General features: G+C 42.3%; 1 protein-coding gene across 4 annotated transcripts in view; it reads left to right on the top strand.

Moving 5' to 3' along the window:
• MCOLN2 (mucolipin 2) overlaps positions 1-21,531 on the top strand; it is an 87,462-nt gene that overhangs the window by 18,185 nt on the left and 47,746 nt on the right. For 2 of the 4 annotated variants that reach the window (XM_014524806.2, XM_014524807.2), the window contains 7 exons: positions 2,974-3,089; positions 4,135-4,284; positions 6,426-6,527; positions 6,636-6,758; positions 8,661-8,867; positions 10,261-10,379; positions 14,310-14,907. In XM_014524806.2, the coding sequence (XP_014380292.1) occupies positions 2,974-3,089; positions 4,135-4,284; positions 6,426-6,527; positions 6,636-6,758; positions 8,661-8,867; positions 10,261-10,379; positions 14,310-14,355 (863 nt within the window). In that variant the 3' untranslated portion in view covers positions 14,356-14,907. Of the gene's footprint in view, positions 1-2,973; positions 3,090-4,134; positions 4,285-6,425; positions 6,528-6,635; positions 6,759-8,660; positions 8,868-10,260; positions 10,380-14,309; positions 14,908-21,531 lie in introns of those variants that run through there. The other 2 variants (XM_025215759.1, XM_025215758.1) reach the window with 1 other exon arrangement.

Below are 21,531 nucleotides of genomic sequence, written 5' to 3'. Positions count from 1 at the left end.
CTCTAAATTAAACTAATCAACTATTTATTCCCATTTCCCCTCTTCTCCCCCACACCTGGCACTCTAGAGAACACAAGGACTAGAAGGGGTTTAGTGTAGAAACAGTGCTAGTATACTAGAAATTTCTAAGGGGCAGACAAAAGCCAGCTTGAGAGCTGGTTTATATTGCCAGAGTCAGTCTGAAGATCTGTGTTGCAACAGGAGCAAAAACCTATTTCAAAAGAGTATATTTTTGTTACTTAAATGCATGTGCATCTCCTAGGCATTTCTAAGGTCCTGGATGAAATATCTGACTATGGTCCCATAACAGTTATTTCAGTCACTTTAGTACCTCAGCAGAAGGAATCTCTGGGTATACAGTTTAATCCTTATGGATCTGTGCCATGTGCTCTGCTCCTGTGTTCACCTGATAAGTAAACAGTTGTTCCTCCCTTTGTGGGTTGTGATCTAAGATGCATGCAGGCAGCTATACAAAAGCAGTTAACCAGTGGTCTGCTTGTCAGACTTACCAGATACAAGGGTGACAGCTCACTGGTTAAAATAACTATGTAATGTCATCAGCAGGGATCCTGATTTTCTCTGTTAAAAAAATCCAGAATTATCTGATTAAAAACCCCAAAGTCTGTGTTTTTCTGTGATTAAAATGAAATGCATATATATAGGTAACCATTGAACAAAACGTTTTATTGATATATTTACAATTTTAAGGCAATTTGGAAGCCAAACAATACCTCAGTCGTTATAATAAAATTCTAAATACCTATATATGTTGGTGTTTGATTTGGGGTTTTTAATCATGGAAAATCAGAGCTTGCCCTGTCCCCTTCACTCACCAGGATGAAGGTCGCCCCACTACTGCTTTGTGGCACTGAGCAGCCCTGATATGCTGGTACCCTGTCCCTGCCATTTGATTCTTCTATCACTTAGTTTCAGTAAGCTGAATTTCAACACAGGCTTTTCGAGCAATGATGAGTACTGAAACTCAGACACCTGCAACTTTTTTTTTCCCCCTGGAACTTTAAAATTCTTTCCTTTTGACTAGAAGCTTACTGTGACTCTAAGGGCTTTGTGAGAAATAAGATTGTCCATGCTGCTATTTCTGGTGAGCAATACAAATAAGAACAGTATCTACATTTTTCTTGCATTGTTTCAGCATTCTTCTGATCTTAAGGAAGATATGAATGTTTTTAAAGGCTTCACTTCAGAAAAATGCTTAGTAAGGCAAAGTGCTACATGCCTGTGTCACCAGTTTTTAATGAATGTGAACCTCACAATTGCTATTAAAGGCTAGGATACAGTAGTAAAACTGATAGGATTTTGTGTTGCACTACAGGAGGTCTTGATTTTAAAAAGAACAATGCAAGAAGAATTTTCTCTTTAGCCAAATGGCCCATTACTTTTTTTTTTTTTTTTTTTTTGGTATGGTTGGAGTTAGGGGCAGATTCAATGCAGGGTGCAGCAATGCAGTTGCATTCCCCTTCTGGTACCATCACCTCTGTCCCCAAGTGCAGGAGAAACCCCAAAGCTATTCATCTCCCACCCCAGCCACAGTGGGCAGGTTTCTTCTTCCTGCTGTTGCTCCCTACTGCCCCCACCAGGTGTCACCCTGCTGGCTGGGAGCAAGCACTGAAGGAGGAACCTGCCCCACACTGCCCTGGGCTGATGCAGGGGTGCCCCAGAACCACTCTTGCCCCATTCCAGCTGTGCTGCAGGGAGCAGCTGTGTGGGGAGCTGGGCTTGGCTGAGGATGGGGGGGGGGGCATTAAAGGGTTCTTCCTCCATTGCCTGCTCCTAGCCAACAGGAGACACCTGCAGGGAAGGGGTGAGGAGGGAGCAGTACTAGGGGGAAAAACCTGGGTGTTGCCACTGCTGTTTGACAGAGCCTGGCTCCATATGCTCTGGGACTCCCCCTAACCCCCTCCTCCCAGCTGAGTCAGCCTGGGGTAGCAGTGGTAGTGGGCAGGTCATGCCCCACAAAGTACATCTGCTCCCTGCCTGGCTCCCTGGTGTCACCTGCCAGCCCAGGGGGGCTGCAACCATGCCTTGTTCCTACCCCCCTTCCCCTACCTGAAGGGTGTTGTGCTGTGCCCCCATTTAGTAAATCCTGGATCTGCCCATGATTGGAGCCCACCTACTTATTGCTCCCTCTTCTACCCTAGTCTTAATGATATTGGAGTTGTGTTATTTAGTTTTCTACTCATTTGTGTTCTGGGGCTTGTAGCCATGTATTCATTTCTTACAACTGTCTATTTTCCTGTAATTTACCTGCATAACAAATAGTTGATTAGTTTAATTCAGTTTACTGATCTTAGTTGATAAATGGCTTTGTTCTGTACTATGTGCAAAATGCTTACATACAAAAGGCTATTTAAGTCCCTGAATAAATATCAGAAGGCATGCATATATTATATTTTATTGTGTGTGTGTGTATGAAATATGTAAAAAAAAATTACTTTTGACACATTTTTGAAAAGGAGGAATATATTTACTTAAATTGAGAGAATTCTCTCTCCCCCGGATCTGTTGAATATTGTCACTGACTTGGAAATGTGCCTTGAATTTCCTTGCTGCTGTAGCAGTTTTTGGTATAAGTTGAGAGATCCATAAAACAATATTTATTTCATTTTCATAGATGTTGGGGGAAGGTGAGGGAGGGAAATCCTTCTGTTTAATTAAGTTCATGTGCCAATTTCTGTCATATGCAACTTCTGTGAAGTAACTAATACACTTTGAAAAAAATAGATGAGTAGAAAGGCATTACTCTATGGTAGGCAAAATTTGATCTGTCAACAAAATTTCTTAATTTCAAATAGTTTAAAGAAAATTGCATTACTTTCAGGCTGTTTTTGAAGTAAGATAACAATATAACTGCTTCAATACTTATTGAAGCTCTTTGTCATTTGCAGACCACTTTTTAAGTTCTTTGCTCAAACAAATATGTAGAAATCTAATTCTTCATATTTTTTTAAATAGTTGTTCAGAAGAACACTCAGTACATTCTGGTGTTTGATGGATTTGTCATTGTAAGTTGCTTTGCTTCCCTTATTCTCTGCACACGATCCATTATTCTTGCTCTAAAACTTCAAAAAGTAAGTACAGCTTTCTTGTCTGTGTGTATTATGTTCCCACTGTTTTCTAAGTTTTTAGTTCTACTGAACAGTGATTTAATTTTGGGTTGTTAGGTGAATGTGATGCACTCTTAGAAAGCATGGAGGCAAGGTAGGAAAGGGTCTAGGTCCAGCCTGAGAGCTCAGTTTCACTGCGTGCCTCTACAGCTAGTTGCTCCCAGCAGTGCAAAGTAGCACTCCTGAATGTTTCTGTAATAAAAAAGATAATTTAATATCTACAAGGTGAAATCCTTGCCCATTAACATCTTCTGGATGTTTTGCAATTGACTTCGTTCAAAGAATCTTGTATAAAATTCTGCCAAACTTCTCATTTCTTGTTCTAAGCAGCAAAAAGCATGCATCCTTAAAATAAGTGTTCTTAACCCTGAGTTCTGAGTTGTTTTTTTTTTCTTTTAAATGTTCAGACATTTAAATTTTCATTAAGTAAATTCCTGAAAGCAGGGGTCTGATACTTTTTCTTACTTTTTCTGGTTGCTGTTCATTGGAAAATCTGCTCCTGAAGGGAGCTAGGGTGTGGGTGCCTAAGTGGAAAGAGGAGAACACAGGATATATAGTATCCAGTTACCTTAATCAACATGCTATCTGTGTAATCTGCAAACAGGACAAAGGTGAATGGGACACAGTTCAGCAAAGGGTTTGTCATACTGGTCTGAGGAGCTGGGATAGGAGCACTCACCCATCAGTAGGGGACGCAAGGGACAGTCAGTGAGTTGGCATGCATAATGTAGAACATGCAGTTGGTATGAACAGCAGTAAAAATAGCATTTACTTGGCAGAGATGCAATTAAATATCTCTTTTCCTATGCTGACTGTTTGTTGTTGTTACTGTTGTTGCCTTCATATTAATCTAACTCTAACAAATAATATAGAAGCAGTATGTTCTTTCAACATGTCTAATTCAAGTATGTACTTGAGCTCTGCTCTGGTGCTAGAGCACTTGTAGGAGAGATTCCTTCTCCAAAAGGGGGAATCAGTAATCGGATATCTAAATACTTATTTAATGCAGAGATTTGTGAATTTTTTCCTGGAAAAATATCAACGCCACGTCTGTCATGCTGACCGTCTGGAGTTTATAAATGGATGGTATGTCCTGGTGATTATCAGTGATATGATGACAATTGTTGGATCTATACTTAAAATGGAAATAAAAGCCAAGGTGAGAGTTAACATTCTAATGTTGTTCTTGCATGCATTTAATCTTATGTGTATTAAACCTGCTTGCAGTAAGGGAAACCAAATCTGACTGTTCTGTTTCAGTAGTTTGGTCTGGTTTCTCTTCTTTTTTGTTGCTATTACTTTTCCTCCTCATCCATTGCCACCAGTTGTGCATTTTCTGTCTGGTACCAGCTCAGCTCTCAGACCAGAGAGTGTTGTACTTCTTCATCTGGGCTTACACTTTCCCTCTTGAGTCCTTAAGGCAAACACTAAAGCAGATGCAAAATTTATATACATTAGTTTTGTAGAACTACATAAAAAGAAAATGAACAATTATATAAAGTAGATATGGTTATAGGTACTTTTGAAAGATTAAATGCATGTGGCTCATGCTGTATTTTAATAAAGCCAACAAAAAAATCTGCCCTTAATGTCCAGGTTTTTTTACATGCATTAAAATTCTGTAGAAGGTATGCTAACACTCTGCAAATTGTTGCCTCTTGTTTGTCTCAGCAGTATGTAGAGATGATATTTCAAGGATCAGGGTCTAAATATGCCAGGCATGACTACATGAGGAACCATCTTTGTTATGTGTACCTGGGACATGGAGTAGAAATATTACCATCACTTCTTAAGAAGTGACTAATGAGCAGTGCTTTTGTTATAAATGATACTCTGAATAAGATCAATCAAGAAATGGTCTCTTGACAAACAGTAGACTCTAAGGCTAGGGACAGAAATTGCACACAAACCATGGTATAAGTGAACAGAAACGGGCTCAAGTCTGTAACACAACAGAAGTTCAGTGTACATAAACTACCTTCAAAGTGGCCAAAACCTGTTTAAGATCAATCTGGATGGATGTGGTATCAGACTTAACTCGTTTAGGTTAAATTGATTTATTGAAGTGTGAAGATTGAATCTATTCAGCCTCAGGCTTTTTGACATCTGTACTGAAGTGTACCCAAACTGCAGTGCATAGGAGTGGAACTGTAACTGCAGTAACTTGCTTTCATGGACTGCCTAGACCACAAGTCCAGTGGTGTCTTGCTAGTCCTTTGCAACAAGCTCATTCTAGAGAGCAACAAATGTTTTTTGTTGTTTTGGGTTTTTTTTTTGGGGGGGGTGTCTTTTTCCCTTTCCCACAACACAGCCATATGTTAACAGATTGTGCGTATTCACGCAGACTGATGCGTTTGTATAGGGGTGCTCTTGGAATATCTGGGCAGACAGCATGCTCTGAATACTAGTGAGACATGTGCACAGAATAGCACAAGCAGTATGTGAACAAGGGCTGATGAAATTGGTCACAGGCGCAGTGGGGAGATAAAAACTTTAGGGTGCTGTCGGACGTAGACGGAAAACAAAACAAAACAAAGAGTGTTTTACCAGAAGAGGAACTGCATCAGTTTGACCCAGCTCCCCAGTATCTGTATAGCTTGCACACTTCAGCGTGGCTTTCTGGGGCTTTTATCTAATAGATGAATCAGCTATACACTGGGGAGCTGGGTCAAATTGATGCAGTTGCTCTTCTGGGCATGTGCTGTGCTCAGTGCAGGGGCACACTGAGCTGAAAGTAAAGCACTGGGGTTTTTTTTGTTTTGTGTGTTTGTTTTCCCCATGTCTGTGAACACCCTTAGTTTCTTCTACCTGTTTTCTGTGACTGTTTGGCAGTTCTAGGCCTCAAAGCAGAGCCACATACAATTACTTCTTATGGCCATGAGCAGTATAAACCTTTTGTGTAGACAGAAACTGTTTCAAGTTAACAGGGTCACTAGGTGGTCATTAATGCTGCTGAAAATATTAGTGTAGGCAGAAGCACCATCACTAGTTTTGCTATAAACTGAAGAATAATAAATACTATGCTCTTTTTTTGGATTTTCATGAGAATTCAATCTAATTGTGTAATGTTCTTGTACCCATGTTGAAAGTGATGCAGTGCTCAGAGGTTTTAAGCGAATTCTTGTTCTTGTGTGCTTTGTTATACACAGTCCAACAGGAATTGGAATGTAAACTGAGGCTGCTTAGACTAATTGTATTCCAATCTTCCAGTCTTTCCATATGGATTTTAAAGCTGTATTGTTTCATGCAAAGGTGTCTCTCAATATGTTTTGTTACTCATTTGTGTGTTGCATTTTTCAGAACCTCACAAGTTACGATGTTTGCAGCATTTTACTTGGAACATCCACTCTGTTTGTTTGGGTTGGAGTCATCAGATACTTAGGATATTTCCAAACATACAATGTAAGTATGGAATCAGGTGTTCAACAGCTGGAACATGTTTGTTGTTCACTTCCATATCATTTAACGTGTCCTTTTTATCGTCTCTTCCTTTATACCCCACTTTTCCAGGTGCTCATTTTAACAATGCAGGCATCACTACCCAAAGTGCTGAGGTTTTGCTGTTGTGCTGGGATGATCTATCTTGGCTATACTTTCTGTGGCTGGATTGTACTGGGGCCTTATCATGAAAAGGTATGTAACTATTAGGAGACCTTAAAAATGAAGTAACTGCACAAATATCTGAAATAAGAAATCTTCATTAAATATTTAGATACAAATCTTCATTATAGTCTTTACTTCATGTATGTAACTTGAGGTTAAGGAGCCCTGTATTCTCAACATGTAACTAAATAGTTGAAGCTTTTTAAGGCAAAATGTATCTTGGCCTTAAATAAGCAGCCATTACTATTGCATCCACAATGTGTGTATATAAATTTCCCTGCTGCCATTTCAAATACTACCACAATAGCACCTGCACCAGAACTTCCTGACATTCTCCCACCTTTTGTTGTTGCACTGGAGCTGAACCATGCAATCCTGTATGTGCAACCTGGATGCTGACGCTTTTAGCCCCCACTTGTCATCTTGGGGGGTTTTCATTGCTTGTAGCTTTTACCCTTAGAGGAGTAGTAGGAAAAACTTTTGCACACTTGATTGTGATCCTAAAATATAATGATTTGGAAAATCAGTAAGTTTAGCATTTATGCAGGACAGCTCCAAGCATTGTTCACTACATCACAAAATAAAAATACCAGTTTAAATAAATAGCAAAGGCTAGTTACTTGGCTTGATGTGTAAAGTGCTCTAACAGGAAAGAACAACTGGTTGGAGATAAGAGATTTGTTTCTGAGTATTCATAATCATGTACTTGCTGATGTGTGTTAGAAGCAGTATATTAATTGTTTTTTCATTGTTTGGCATCATTTTAATGCTGTAACATTTTAATGCTGTAACACAAACCTGTAATGTCTTGCCCCTATGTTAGGAATTTTAAGAAACCAAATACAAAATGTGTATTAATCTTATCCTTGGCACTTAGTGCCATCACCTAAAGTACGTGCAGACTGAATTCTGCCTAAAGCTTTTTAGAAATCTCCCCAGAAAACCTACAATAGATTGCAGGATTGCACACAGTAAACTATAAGGAACAATCATTTCCCTGAGATGCTGACTCGCCAAATCTTCAAGTAGTGAGCATCTTAATTGTATAAGTGAGTGAAAGTGTAGTAAATAAATGCTTGACTAGTTATCTTTTAAAACTGTCTTGCTCAGTGTGGCATATTGATAAGGAAATCAATTTTTAGCTTTAGTTACTGTGGTTTGTAATGCTCTAGCAACTGTTTCATCTCTCACTAGAGGGCACTATTGTCCTGCACAGAGCAGCCTAGTGCAGGCACCTTGCTTTTCCATGTGTTTGTAATTTTGACTGCAGTCTGAAAAAGGCATGACTTGATTCTCATCCAAGCTCATCTTCAGTGTCACTGAAAGTCTTGTGCAGAATGTGATAATGGAAGAGTCCCTGGCTTAATGTCCCACCAATCTGACACTCCCAGGAATAAAACCTTGTGTAGCAGTCTAGTGAGATTTGTCTCCAGGATAGTGCAGTGGCAAGATATGCAGCATTATGTGAAGCAGTAGGTAGTAAAGAACTGTGTTTTTGTTGTTGGTTTCTTTTGGAGTTTTTTTTAAATGAAGGAAAGATAATAAGTGGTAAAGCTGGAGGAGGAAGAGAAGCATAATGTTTGGTGATAGCCCTCCTTTACTATCTTGAATTTTCCTGTTTCCTTGTTTATATTTTCTGCCAGGGTGTCAAGGGGTTATCTTGCTGTCACCAATACTAAAGTAAAATGTCAAGTGCATATATATATGGAAAAGAATTCTGTCTGCCTCTGAGCCAAATGATTATGCCATCATGGGTTTGGTTTTGGGGTGACTTTGCTTTGAGTAAACACTTGGAAAAATATTTGGCCCTCTTTCTTTTCCTCCCTCTCATCTGGATGCATTAATTAACCTTAGAACCTGGGGAAAAGAGGGGAAATGAAGTCACTTTCACTATTTTATATTTGTTTGTCTTCTTTTTTTCTTTTCCCCTAGTTTGAAGACCTGAACACGGTTGCTGAATGTCTGTTTTCTCTGGTGAATGGTGATGACATGTTTGCAACTTTTGCTCAAATACAACAGAAGAGCACCTTGGTGTGGTTATTCAGTCGACTATATCTGTATTCCTTCATTAGTTTGTTTATATACATGATCCTCAGCCTTTTTATTGCACTCATTACAGATTCCTATGATACTATAAAGGTAAATCATTGTCTCTGTTACTCTCTCTTCTAATTAATTATTCAGCATTCACTCTCATTAGTTAAACCATAATGCTGGACAAATGAAAGGGCTCCTGAGGTGCTGAGTGATTTTAATGCATAGTGAGGATAACCAAAAGCTTTTAGCTTAAGATATGTGGGATGGGGAGTGGGAGGCAAATAGAGTGAATTTCTTTCATCCAGGGACTGGTATGAAAAAGTAATTTAATATGCACCTTCTCTCTCCCACTTTCCACTCTTGCCTGGGTTTAACTTATGGGTCAGAACAATAGCTTGAGGGAGAGAAAGGGGAAGGTTAAAATCTGAAATGCTTGTTCTATGGAGCTGGGGATTTTTTACTAGATGTCTAAGAGCATTTGCATAGCAGCAAAACATTTGGCTGAAGCTGGTCCCCAGGATGTACTAACACTAGTGGGGAAGGAGAGAGGGAGAGAAGCAGATCAGTTAAAATAGCTTAACAGTACAGATCTGAATCCTGCAGCCATCAGTTGCTTACTGAATGGTATTACCTGTGCTAATTAATAACAAGCTAGAACCACAGCACTCAACATCCCTATCTCCAGATTGCTCCCTTCATTCTTACCCTCTAAAGGTATCTCCCTTATTTAGTAGTACCATCTGTTGTTACATACTTGCTTCCTGGTGATTTGGGTGACCTGTTGGAAGGCTTTATTTAGAAACCAGCCTCTAGTTATTGTCCCTGTGTCTTCCTGCCAGGTATATAGCAGGGTAGTAGTAGCTATGTAGTGGAAGTATATGAAGCACAAAATTAGGGTAGCCAAAGGCTTTTTTTCCCCAAACATTTCAAAACATGATTGGTTGACAGTTTCTTGATGGTCAGGTAAACTGAGGAGGCATAGGGTTTACTTTGTTTATTTCCTTTGAATCAAAATACTTAAAGGAGAACTAGTTGAATGTCAATATGTTGAAGTATCTTGGATAGCATCATCTAGAAGAAGTGTTGACAAAACTTAAGTCATTGCTCATGGTTTCTGCTTCAAGGCATTCAGAAAGTTGCAGTTGGAGTTATTTAATAAATCAGAACCCAATGTATAAATTACTATATTTACTGCTAATTTGTAGGAGTGAGCAAAGACCCTGCTCTTATTTAAAATTAAAAAAATGTATCCAGGAAGCTATACAGGAAAGGCCTAAAAGGGGATATCTGAACTGTATTTATCTTTTTCTTTTTTTTTTTTTTTTTTATATAGATAGCTTTTCTTCTGTTCCTCCAGCTATGCTTCTCTCAGCTGTAGGGACAGCTTCATCTATTAATGTAGTTTGCAGCACTAATTTCAACTCCATTCTGGTAGGCTTAGAACATTGTTGCAGGGGATGATTTTTTATGTACTCTAAGGTATTCTATTTTCCAGAAATACCAACAAAATGGCCTTCCAGTGACAGATCTTCACGAATTCCTGAAAGAATGCAGTAGCATAGAGTATGGAAAGGAACTGCAGGCTTCTGTACCTTTCATCTGCTGTTGTGGAAGGTTAGTACAGTTGCTGTATTGATTATATGAACTGTACAATTTTAAGCACCCTAGTGTTGGTTCTGTTGCCAGTATAGTTTTTCACTGCTGCAGGCACCCCAGAAATCTAGCTATAGAATGGTCAGTTTCCTGAGTATACTACTCCTTTTTCTCTTGTTTGACAGCCTAGTTATTTCCTTAAATGTAATCATGGTAGGGGAAGGGGAAAGAGGCAATTTTGTGTTTAATTGCAACTTTTTTTGTAATGTGCTTTGAGACAACCAGGTGAAAAATACTGCAAGAGGTAGGCAGTGTTGGTAAGTGCACATGGAGAGATGAGTGAGGTCAGGAAAGTGCATAGATCTGAAACTTTCAGTGGTCGCACTTGAAAATAGGCTGCAGATACAGGCAGACCTAGACAGGCTGGCAAGTTGGGCGGATCAGAACCAGATGAAGTTCAGTATTGACAAATGTAAAGTGCTCCATCTGAGGTTGAACAATCCCCAACATACTTACAGGCTTGGTGGCGCCAAACTGACTAGCACCATGACTGAAAGGGACCTAAGGGTAATAATAGACCATAGCATGAACATGAGCTGTCAGTGGGATGCTGTAACCAACAGAGCAAACAATACTCTGACACATATATCAACCGATGCATCTCATGTAAAACCAAGGAAGTGATTCTTCTGCTTTACTCGGCATTAGTGAGACTGCAGCTGGAGTACTGCGTCCAGTTCTGGGCGCTGCACTTCAACAAGGATGTGGAAAAGCTTGAGAGAGTCCAGAGAAGAGCCACCCATGTGATCAGAGACTTGCAAGGCAAGCTGTAGGAGGTAAGGCTGAGGGACTTGGGCCTCTTCACCCTAAAAAAGAGAAGGCTGAGAGGGGACTTGGTAGCAGCTTACCGCTACATCATGGGAGTACATCAAGGGCTTGGTGAACAACTGTTCACCAGGGCACCCTTGGAGAAAACCAGAAGTAATGTCCACAAACTCCGAGAACACCGTTTCAGGCTTAACACTAGGAAAAATGTCTTCACAGTTAGGGTGTCCAGACTGTGGAATAATCTCCCTCCAGAGGTGTGCCATCACCTACCCTGGAAATCTTCAAGAGGAGACTGGATGTTCACTTTGCTGAGGTCACCTATTTGGTGCTTGCCAGGATCAAAATTTGACTATCATGGCCACGTCCAGACAAGTGTGGATGTTTGGTTCCCCAGGGAATGCCTGTGCCACACATGCTCTGGTGTGTGGCAGGTTACCCTGGGTGGGGTAGGGGAGGTTGGGGCCAGCAACTTTGCTGGCCCTAGCAGTCTTACCTGGGAGCCTGGCTGCCAGCTGGAGTGTGGCTCTGGCTAGCCAGGCTCCAGTTTTTGGTGGTGTGTGGTGCCACCACGTGTATCACCCTGCTTTTTTTCTGTGTGGGTTTTTTTGACCCCAGGATCTCCCGGGATCAAAAAATTCTCCTGTGCTGCAAGGTAGCAGCATGGGGAATTCCTGAATGTGCAGTGTGTGGCACCACAGGTGGGTAAAACAAGTGACATCTCTGCAAATTGCAACCTTTGAAGCAAAACAAGGCAAGCCATGATAAGGGAAAATAATTTCCAGTAACCTCCTTTCTAGAGACCCTGGAACATCACCTGAGTTATTTGGCAATGCCCATCATAGATTTCAGGGTCAGAAGGGACCTATTAGATCATCGAGTCCAACCCCCTGCCCCAGGCAGGTAAGAGTGCTGGGATCAGATGATCCCAGCCAGGTGTTTGCCCAATCATCTCTTAAATACCTCCAAGGAAGGAGGTAGCATCACCTCCCTTGAAAGCATATTCCATATTTTGTCAACCCTCACTGTAAAGAATTTTTCCTGATGTCCAATCTAAATTTGATCTCCTTCTGTTTGTGGCCATTGTTTCTAGTTACCCTGATGGGCACCCTGGTAAACGTATCCCCTGTTTCCTGCTTGCCCCCCACCCCCGCGGTGAGTTTGTAGATGGCCACAAGATCACCTCTCAGCCTTCTCTTGCAGAGGCTGAAGAGATTCAGGTCCCTCAACCGGTCCTCATAGGTTTTTTCCTGTAGGCCTTTAACCAGATGGGTGGCCCTCCTCTGAACCCTTTCCAGGTTATCTACATCCCTCTTGAAGTACGGCACCCAAAACTGGATGCAGTACTCCAGCTGTAGCCTGACCAATGCTGCATAGAGGGGAAGTATCACCTCCCTAGAGCTGTTTGTGATGCACCTACTTACGGAAGAAGGAGTGCAGTTAGCTTTACTTATTACTTCATCACATTGGTGACTCGTGTTCATTTTGGAGTCGACTGTGACTCCAGGATCCCTTTCCACAGTGGTGCTACTTAGAATGGTACCTCCCAGGCTATAGGAGCGTTGATGATTCTTCCTCCCTAGGTGCAACACATGACACTTATCCTTGTTAAACTGCATCCTATTCTGTTCTGCCCACTTCCCCAGCCTGTCCAAATCAGCCTGGATTTGCTCCCTGCCCTCTGGTTTGTTTACCTCCCCCCATAGTTGGGTGTCATCAGCAAACTTGGACAGGGTGAGTCATCTGTGAGTAAGACTTGTATTATAACCCTGGTAGGTAGCTCTTGCCCCTCTGGAGGTTATGGGACTAGTAAAAAACTGCCTTGTTCTCTGGTTTCCCTACCTATCTATAGAGAAATCTTACAAAATTGATGTCCCTTTAAGATAATGTTCCTATAAGGAAAAAAGAAAAGTGTCAACATCAAGGCCATGCTGAGTTCCTATTAGAGCGTTAGACAGACCTCTTAGAACATGCTCAGAGTTGTTGCCTGCTGACATTAGCAGCTGTAAAGAGGCCCTGGTGGTTGTGGTACTGCGATTCTGTTATGCTGTATGCATAGTCTGAGGGAAGAGGAGCAGAATTTGACATCCTGACTCAAACTAGCGTGACAAATTCTGTTTGTAAAGACTATCAAACAACAGAGAGCCACCTGTGTTATACCTGAAGTTCTTGTATACCATGGTCTCTGCTCCTGATGTGCCCTTGAAAGGATGAAAGAAACCTCTGGTTTGTGAGAGAGGAGGGGAGGCATCTCAGGCTCTTAGTAGTGTCTCTGGGTGCTTTAAAGGTAGGAGTTTCCATGAGCTTGTTACCAAGTTGCAGCTTCAACACTAGTCTAGGTTGCAGGCAGACTTGGATACTTTTCTCCTTTCCTGGCTATAGGAAGTTGTGGTTTAGCTGGCACTAGAAAGAGCACCAGAGGCAGGGGACTGGGAGCTTTAGGTTGCTGACAGATGTCAGTTCCAATTGTCTGCAATTCTACTGGTTGCCTGCAGTTTCTGGGAGAGGTGGATTAAAACAGGGAATCATGGAACAAAATGGGCAACAAGGGTGGGTATCATTTGCTCCTAGGAGGTTAGGATGTGGCTTGGCTTGGGATATTGTACCCCAGTAAACTATGTTTTTATTAAATTAGGGCTTTTTCGACTAGGGGAGCCCCAGAAAGTACATCAAATATTGGGGGATCTGTTGTCTCTGACGTGGGTTAGAATCCTATTTAAATTGTTGTCTTGAACATCCATGTTCCTGTCAGATGGAAAAAATATTTCTCTCGTTAGAGATTGCTAATAGCCACAAGAACTTACTGGAATTTACCTGATTTCATGATCACTTAATGGGTTCTCTTTCAAATTGATAGCCCAACATATTTCCTTTTGCTGAGAGCATGATAAACCACCTTCATAAATCACTTTCCTGTAGGTTTTTGGAAAGAGGCCCATTAAGCATCTGTTGAAGGTGGTTTAAAAACAATAAATCCTGCATCCCTTGGTTCCTTCCAACCCTATGGTTTTTTTTGTTTTTTAAGATGGGCAGAATCTTTTTAGTTGCCTGAGAGAGATTTAAGCACCCCTAAATATTTAATATTGCCTTTTTTATTGAGTGAAGAATTGTGGATTTTTTTCCTAGTCACAGACGTCGACAAAGTGATGACAGCTTGATACTTATTAACTGATGACCTGCTACTGAAGCTTGCTGCTCAAGAGTGTGCAAGAGGGGCAACTTTGGCAGAAAATTTTCCCCAAAATTGCCAAGAGATCCATTATTTCCTTGTAAATGGACTTAAAACACTTGAAGTGTTGCGGGAAGAAAAAGCTGCTACTCACTGGTGTCAGCTGGCTGACCATGGTGGAAGTTCAAGACTTGCCTTTACTGGGGAATAGAAAGCACTGACAGCTACTCTCACTCTGGGTTCCACAACCATAGAGAAGGCTTAACCCTGAGAAATCTCTGTGGGAGCTTGGGTTGCTCAGCACCAGTCAAGGTCAGGCTACAAACTGATAATCTATTTCTTAAAAAAAATATGTAGAACAGTATTTGAAGACTTAATCTGCTTGTTTTTAAGGACAATGTAAAATATTGCAATTCTTGGAAGGGAAATGTATGGCTCATTCATGTGAATGAATGTACTCAGACATGAGACTTATAATTTGTTTACCACAAAAAAGATTTGGTTCATTGAAATAAATTTGTGTAATATGCAGACCTGCACAAAAGTACAAAACAATTGCTGTTCTTGCTCTTGTGTGTTGTTGTGTTTTTTTTTTTTAACTGTTAAACTATAGATAAATTACTTACTCTTCTCTTCTAGAAAACAGAGCTATTTGTCTACTTTGTTCCTGGCTGGAGGCTTCCTCCACTATTCCCTAATTTTTTTCATGTGGATGATTTGCAGATCATGTATTAATTTCAGCACTTTACTATCACCATAATTATAGATAAATTAATCTACACTTGATATTGTGTGGTTGGAACTTTTTTTCACATCAAGTATCAGATGGTGTTTAATATCTTTATAAACAGTAGGATTGAGTGTACAATTAACAAATTTGCAGATGACGCCAAGTTGGGTGGAATTCCAGATACTTTGGAGAGTAAGGCTAGGATCCAGAATGACCTGAATAAACCAGAGAAATAGTCCACAATCAATTAAATGACATTCAAGAATGACAAGTGCGAGGTCCTGCACTTGGGGATGGAATGATTACAAGCACAAATGCAGACTGGGGAACGAGTGGTTAGTCCAGGGGTGGCCAAAGTCCAGCCTGTGGGCTGGATCAGGCTCATGGTGGACTCCATTTCCCAACAGTCCCTCCCCACATCATTGTGGCCAGTTTGCTTGGAGACCCCACGAGCAGCAGGGCTGTGACAGCATGGGGCCAGGGTTTCCATGAAGACTGGCACCAGCAGTGCTGGCAGGATACATGGCTGGGTGGGGAGCTGCTCTGGGGCTGGGATCCTGTGGTGGTGACAGCATGGTCTGGAGCCAATACAGAGCTGCAATTTGCTGCCCGCACACCCTGGGCAGGAGCATGTAGGCCGTGGATCACGGCTGTGCCCCAGCTCTGGACCACGATGTCACCACTGCGAGATCCCAGCCCTGGCCCCAGAGCAGCTCCCTGCCCAGCTGTGCACCCTGCCAGCACTGCTGGGACTGGTCTCCATGGAAACCCCAGCCCTGTGCTACCCTGCTGCTCATGGGCTTTCCATGGAAACCAGCTGCAGTGACATGGGCAGGGACTGCTGGGAAATGGAGTCGGGCTGCTGGGTGGAGCTACCATTTTGCCCACTCCTGCGTTAGGCTGAAGTCATAGATGCAGGGAGAAAATATTATTTGGGGGGACTGAGTAAAACTTTAAACTTAAAAGATACTTCTACACACACACAGACACACACATGCAGAGACACAGACACACACAGACAGACAGATGCACACAGACGTCACCCAGCAGGTAAATCTGTGGACAGGAAGGGGTGCAGAGGAGGAAGGGGGCGTGGGGGGGGGGGCAGATCAAGGCCCCCTCAGTGAGGGAGGGAGTGGGGCAGTGGCTGAGGTGAATGGGGCCCCAGGGCAGGTCATGGGTTGGTCGGAGTCCAGGCAGCTCATCCAGGGGCATGAGGGGGGGAGCCTCCCACCATTGTACTGACCCCTGGGGCAGGTATGGGGGCATGTGCCCTCCAGATCTGTGTAGGGGGGAGGCAGACTGCCACTGAGGGCTGGGCTCTGCACCCCACTATGTCATGGGCCTCCCACTGCTGGGTGGGCAGGGGACACGGCGCAGCCAGTGTGCAGGAGGCATATGGCATTGCATGGCTGCTAGAGCACTGGCAGCGGGGCACAGAGCCTAGCCCACAGCGGCAGCCCACCTCCACCCTGCACACAGATCTGGGGGGCACATGCCCCCTATGCCAGCAGCAGGAGCCTGCCCCCCACAGCCCTGGATGGGCTGCCCAGACTCCAACCTTCTCACAACCTGTCCAGGACCCAATTCACCCCAACTCCTGCCCATTCCTCTGCCCTACTCCCTCCCCCACTGTGGAGGCCTTGATCTGTGCCCCCCTACCCCAATACCCCTTCCTTCCCTGTGCTGCTTCCCTTCCCCATGTTTACTTGCTATGCACTGCTCCACACATGGCCCGGCCAGGCTGAGTTCCTGACCACCTGCAAGCTCTGGCTGCGTCTCTGTGTCTGTGTGTGCCCTTCCTCACACTGCTGCAGCCTGCCGGAGCCTGTGCCCAGGATGCCCTGTGATGCTCTGCACTGCCACCGCTGCCTGTGTCTGGGGGTCTAAGCTCTGTTAGTCCCAGCCTTCTGCCGCCTATGGTGAAGTACTGCACAAAAGGAGCTGGGGGGTTACTGTAGACCATCAACTGAATATGAGCCAACAGGGTGTTCTTGTTGCAGAAGGCCAAAACCACACTGGGTTGCATCAACAGGAGTGTCACTTGCAGTTCAAGGGAAGTGGTTCTTCCACTCTGTACATCACTAGTGAGGCCTCACCTGGTATACTGTTTCTAGTTTAGGACCCCATGCTGCAAGAAGAATGTAGACAGAGTGGAAAGAGTCTGGTGGAGAGCAGCAAAAATGATTGGTGTCTGGGGAAGCAAAATTTATGAGGGAAGCTGGAGGACCTAGGGTTATTCGGGCTGGAGAAGAGAAGACTGCGGGTGGGGATCTTCAAATACCTGAAAATAATATAATTATAATACTATAATTATAAAGATGATGAAGATGGCTTTTCTCTGTGTCTGTAGGGGTCAGAACTAAGAGCAATAGCTGTAGGAGGGGAAATTTAGCGTGGAGATTAGGAGGAACTTTTTGACTGTGAGGGTGATCAAGCATTAGAATAGACTACTGAGAGAAATTGTGGAATCATCATCCTTGGAAGTTTTCAAAAGCAGGGTAGATGGATGTTTGACTAGGATAGTTTAGTCAGGAATGATCTGGCCTTGAGCAGGGAGTGAGACTATGTGGCCTTGTGAGGTCCCTTTGAGCCCTACTTCTCTATGATCCCATAAAGAGCTGTTCTTACACAGGATAGATTGTTTTTCACAAACCTTGATTAGTCTGAACAGGTATCCATTGCCTAATGACAAAATCTGTTCTATTACTATCTAAAACAGTGGTTTTCAACCTGTGGTCTGCACACCCCTGGGGGTCCACAGACTGTCTAAGGGGTCCATGAAAGAGGACTATGATCAATCAAAAATATGTGAATACCCACACTTACAATTCAGAGGGGTCTGCACCTCCACTGAAAATTTCAAATGGGGTCCAAATCACCATTTGAAAAATTTTAGGGGTCTGCAAACGAAAAAAAGGTTGAAAGCCACTCATTTAAAAGGTGGATGCATGATACCTAAGACTTGAGGTCCTTGTAGTCTGTACCTCTGTACCTGGGCTTTGTTACTGACTGACTTGGATGCCTCACCCCCTTAGTGATTCTTTTTTTTTTTTTGTACCCACTTTATCAAAGGAAGGAAAATGTTTACTTAGGAGTGACCTGAGATCTAACTGATAGTTGTAAAGCAATTCTGGAGATCCTAGGATAAAGGGTTCCATGAAGAGACTAAATGTATTGTAGCTAATGAGCTTTCAACAATAAAGCAGTTGGAAATAGCCTTGCCTTTTCACATTAAGAGCCTGTATTTGCTGATTTTTTTTGTTAATGCATTTTTCCCCTTTTAATGAATGCCTCATATATAAGCTTTATATATATAACTTACATATATATAAGTTTTCAGACAGTGCTTAATTGATACTTTTTGTTTAGCTGTAAATCCTAACTTAGTGAACTTGACAATGGGCTAGAGAGCCATTACATAATCTGGTAATTAAGAGGAAATCTTTTAGCAGTAAATTCATAACTAACTGGCACCTGGAGGGTTCAAACTAAACTTAAAATACTTTGTATATGTCTTCTAATATAGTAGGTTTACTACAAAACGCTGACCACAGTAGTTCTAGCGTTTGGGTAGTTGAGATACCATATATTACAACAATTTTGTCCTGACCGGGGGGCTGGCTACCTGTATTCTGGTGAGCCAGGTAGTACTGGAGCAAAGATGTGAGGCGAATTAGATAAACCATTAATGTAGGTAGTCAGGAAAAAAAAGTGAAATAGGTTTTCTTCCTTCTTGAGTAATGACAACTTTAAGGAGCGCTTTATAAGGAAAGAGCATAAAACTCTGTGCTTCATTACATTACAGAGCTCTGGGATTGGCTCCCTGAATATTAGTGGAGTTGCACCAGGCTTATTCCTCTGAGAACTCAAGCCCTCCCTAGAATGAAACTACTTTTTTTGCCAAAAAATAAAGAGGTTGGAGATGATAGTCTCATCCCAAGTCTCAATTGTGAGACACTGTATAGCAAACCCACTCTTGGAAATGGAAGACAAGAAATTAATGCATCTTAACTTTACACTTCACTCTGCAAAGAACATTGGGCAACGCTGTGCTGGCTTGCACATTAAACTCTTCTCATACCCAGAAGAACTATGTGGTGATAACATCCAGCCAGAAGTGCTCCTCTGAGCTGCCTTGTCTGTGGATGCTGAGCATCAGATTTCTGATTGGAAAGGAACTACACAGAGGGTTTGAAGGGAGAGGACTTGAAAGTACAAATGCTTGCTAGGTGCTAGTGCCACTTGGGCAGCACACTGTCAGCTCCTCTGTTGGACCCCACCCACAGGGCCCTCATAGTCTGCTCTTCATCCTCCAAGATGTACAGAGCTTGGGACAATACAGTCCATGCATCTGGTGTGCAAGCTGATGTGTGGTCTAATATTGTAATGCAGAAACAGCCACTCAGGTATGTCTCTTGGGCTTATTTTCATGCAGTGTTTCAGGGCATTAATGGAGATCTCTAAAAGTTTACTGTGCTTTCTTTTGGTAAAAATTCAGCAAGAAAAAAAAATCCTCCATGTCTGTGGCTGGCTTAGGAGTTTGAAATTAAGAGACCTTACTTTCTGACTGTTCCTTGTATATGGGAATGACTAAGTCAATAGAAGCAAGCCCTCTTCTGTTAACAATGTCTGTTTAAATTCACACTTTTGAATTATATTAGGATTTTTTTTCCCTTTACATCCACAACCTTATTCTCCATTGTTTCTGAGGGACAATTTCGCCAAATCTAGTGATGGTGCCAACTGGCAAGTAACAGCAGGGATGGCTGAGAAGCAGATAAAGGGGTGGGGCACCATTCTTGGATGATTAAGGGTGGTAGGATAAGGTGGTAACTATATCTGTCTGGGAACTTGCAAGATAAAGTGCAACTAAGAACAATGACCCTTTTTCTAACTTGTTGGTTTAGTAAGAGCCTTCACTGGACATTTTAGTGATGTGGTTTAGCATTATTGGGTATTTTAGGTGTGCTTCTGAGAATAAACAACCATGGATGAGTTGGTCAGGCTGTGGCACAAAGCAACAGTGGCAAAAGGTAGGATATTCTTGTGGGGTAAGAATCCATACCATGAAATGTTAGCACAATGGAGTAATGCATAGGGTCTGCCCTTTAGAAGCAGTGTAATCGTGATTGTTCATCTACAGATCTCAGGGAGAGAAACGAAACACTAGGGCCCATCACAGCATGCTCTAGTATTGTATATGTGCACTGATATCCAAGTCCTGTACTAGCTTGGCAGAAAATGAAAAAAATACACAGATTTTCCTTGCTTATGTATAAACTGTCATATACACAAAAGTAGTTTTCAGGCTTTTCATGCTTGCCCTGCAGCAGGGTAGGCTATAGAGTCATCAGTTTTCATGTAAACTTTCATGTGTATTTTAGGCAGGCAAGGTTCTTTGAGCAGATGTGATATCTTTAATTAGACCAACTGAGTATTTGGAAAAAAGTTCTTAGCAAGCTTTCGGGCACAGTCACCCTTCTTCAGCCATAGGGAGTGTCTGTTGGTCTGAGACTCCAAGGAAAGACAGAAGCTAAAAGTGTGGCAGGATGTCCATGAAAATGTAAATAGGTAGAAATTAGAAAAACAAAAGGTAAAGCAGGTAAGAGAGGGGGGAGATTGGGAGGGGAAGCCAAAGGGAGACATTGATTGCAGTGATAGAATACAAGGTAGAAAAGAGGCTGTCAGTGAAAGTAGGAGATCAGTAAAAAAAAGGAGTGAGAGAAGCTAAAAATGTGACAGGATGCCAGTGAAAATAAAAATAGGTAGAAATTAGACCCAAAAAAAGGTCAAGTGGGGAGGAAAGCAGGGGAAAATGAGGCCAAGGGGAAACACTACAGTGGTAATAATACTAGGGAAGAAAGAGGCTAACAATGAAAAAGGAAATAGTTGGAAATCAAGGAGACAAAGGACTTAGAAAAGGAGGGGAGGGGAGGGGAGGGGAGAAAAGGTGGGGGAAAAGAAGACTAAGAGGTCAGGCCAAGCAGGTACCTGGTGAATCAGATGTCAGGCAGGTTATGATGTGTCATAAATCCAATGTCTATATTGAGTCCATGATTTTTTGTATTCAGTAGATTTATGAAGTGAAGTTCATAGGCTCGTCTAAGAAAGGTTTTGTAAATTCCCTTTGAGGATTAGAACTGAGACATCGGAGAGGGAGTGATTGACCTGTGAGAAGTGTGCCCCCACAGGTAGTTGGGTATTCTTTGATAGATTTTCGGTGTGCATTCGTTCTGGTGTGCAGTTGTTGTTTGGTTTCTCCTACATCTTTTCCGTCAGAGCATTTGTGCACTGGATGAGATGTATAACATTTCTAGAGGTGCAGGTGTAAGATCCAGGAATGGTGATGGTTCTGTTGTGGGATGTAGTTATAGTGGGGGTGGTGGAGATGTGTTGGCAGGTTTTGCATTTCTTGTCCTGCCATAGTCTGGATCCATTAGGTGTGG

The sequence above is a fragment of the Alligator sinensis genome, unplaced genomic scaffold, assembly GCF_000455745.1.
Source record: "Alligator sinensis unplaced genomic scaffold, ASM45574v1 scaffold32_2, whole genome shotgun sequence".
Lineage (NCBI taxonomy): Eukaryota > Metazoa > Chordata > Crocodylia > Alligatoridae > Alligator > Alligator sinensis.
This window is presented reverse-complemented; position numbering and strand designations above follow the sequence as displayed.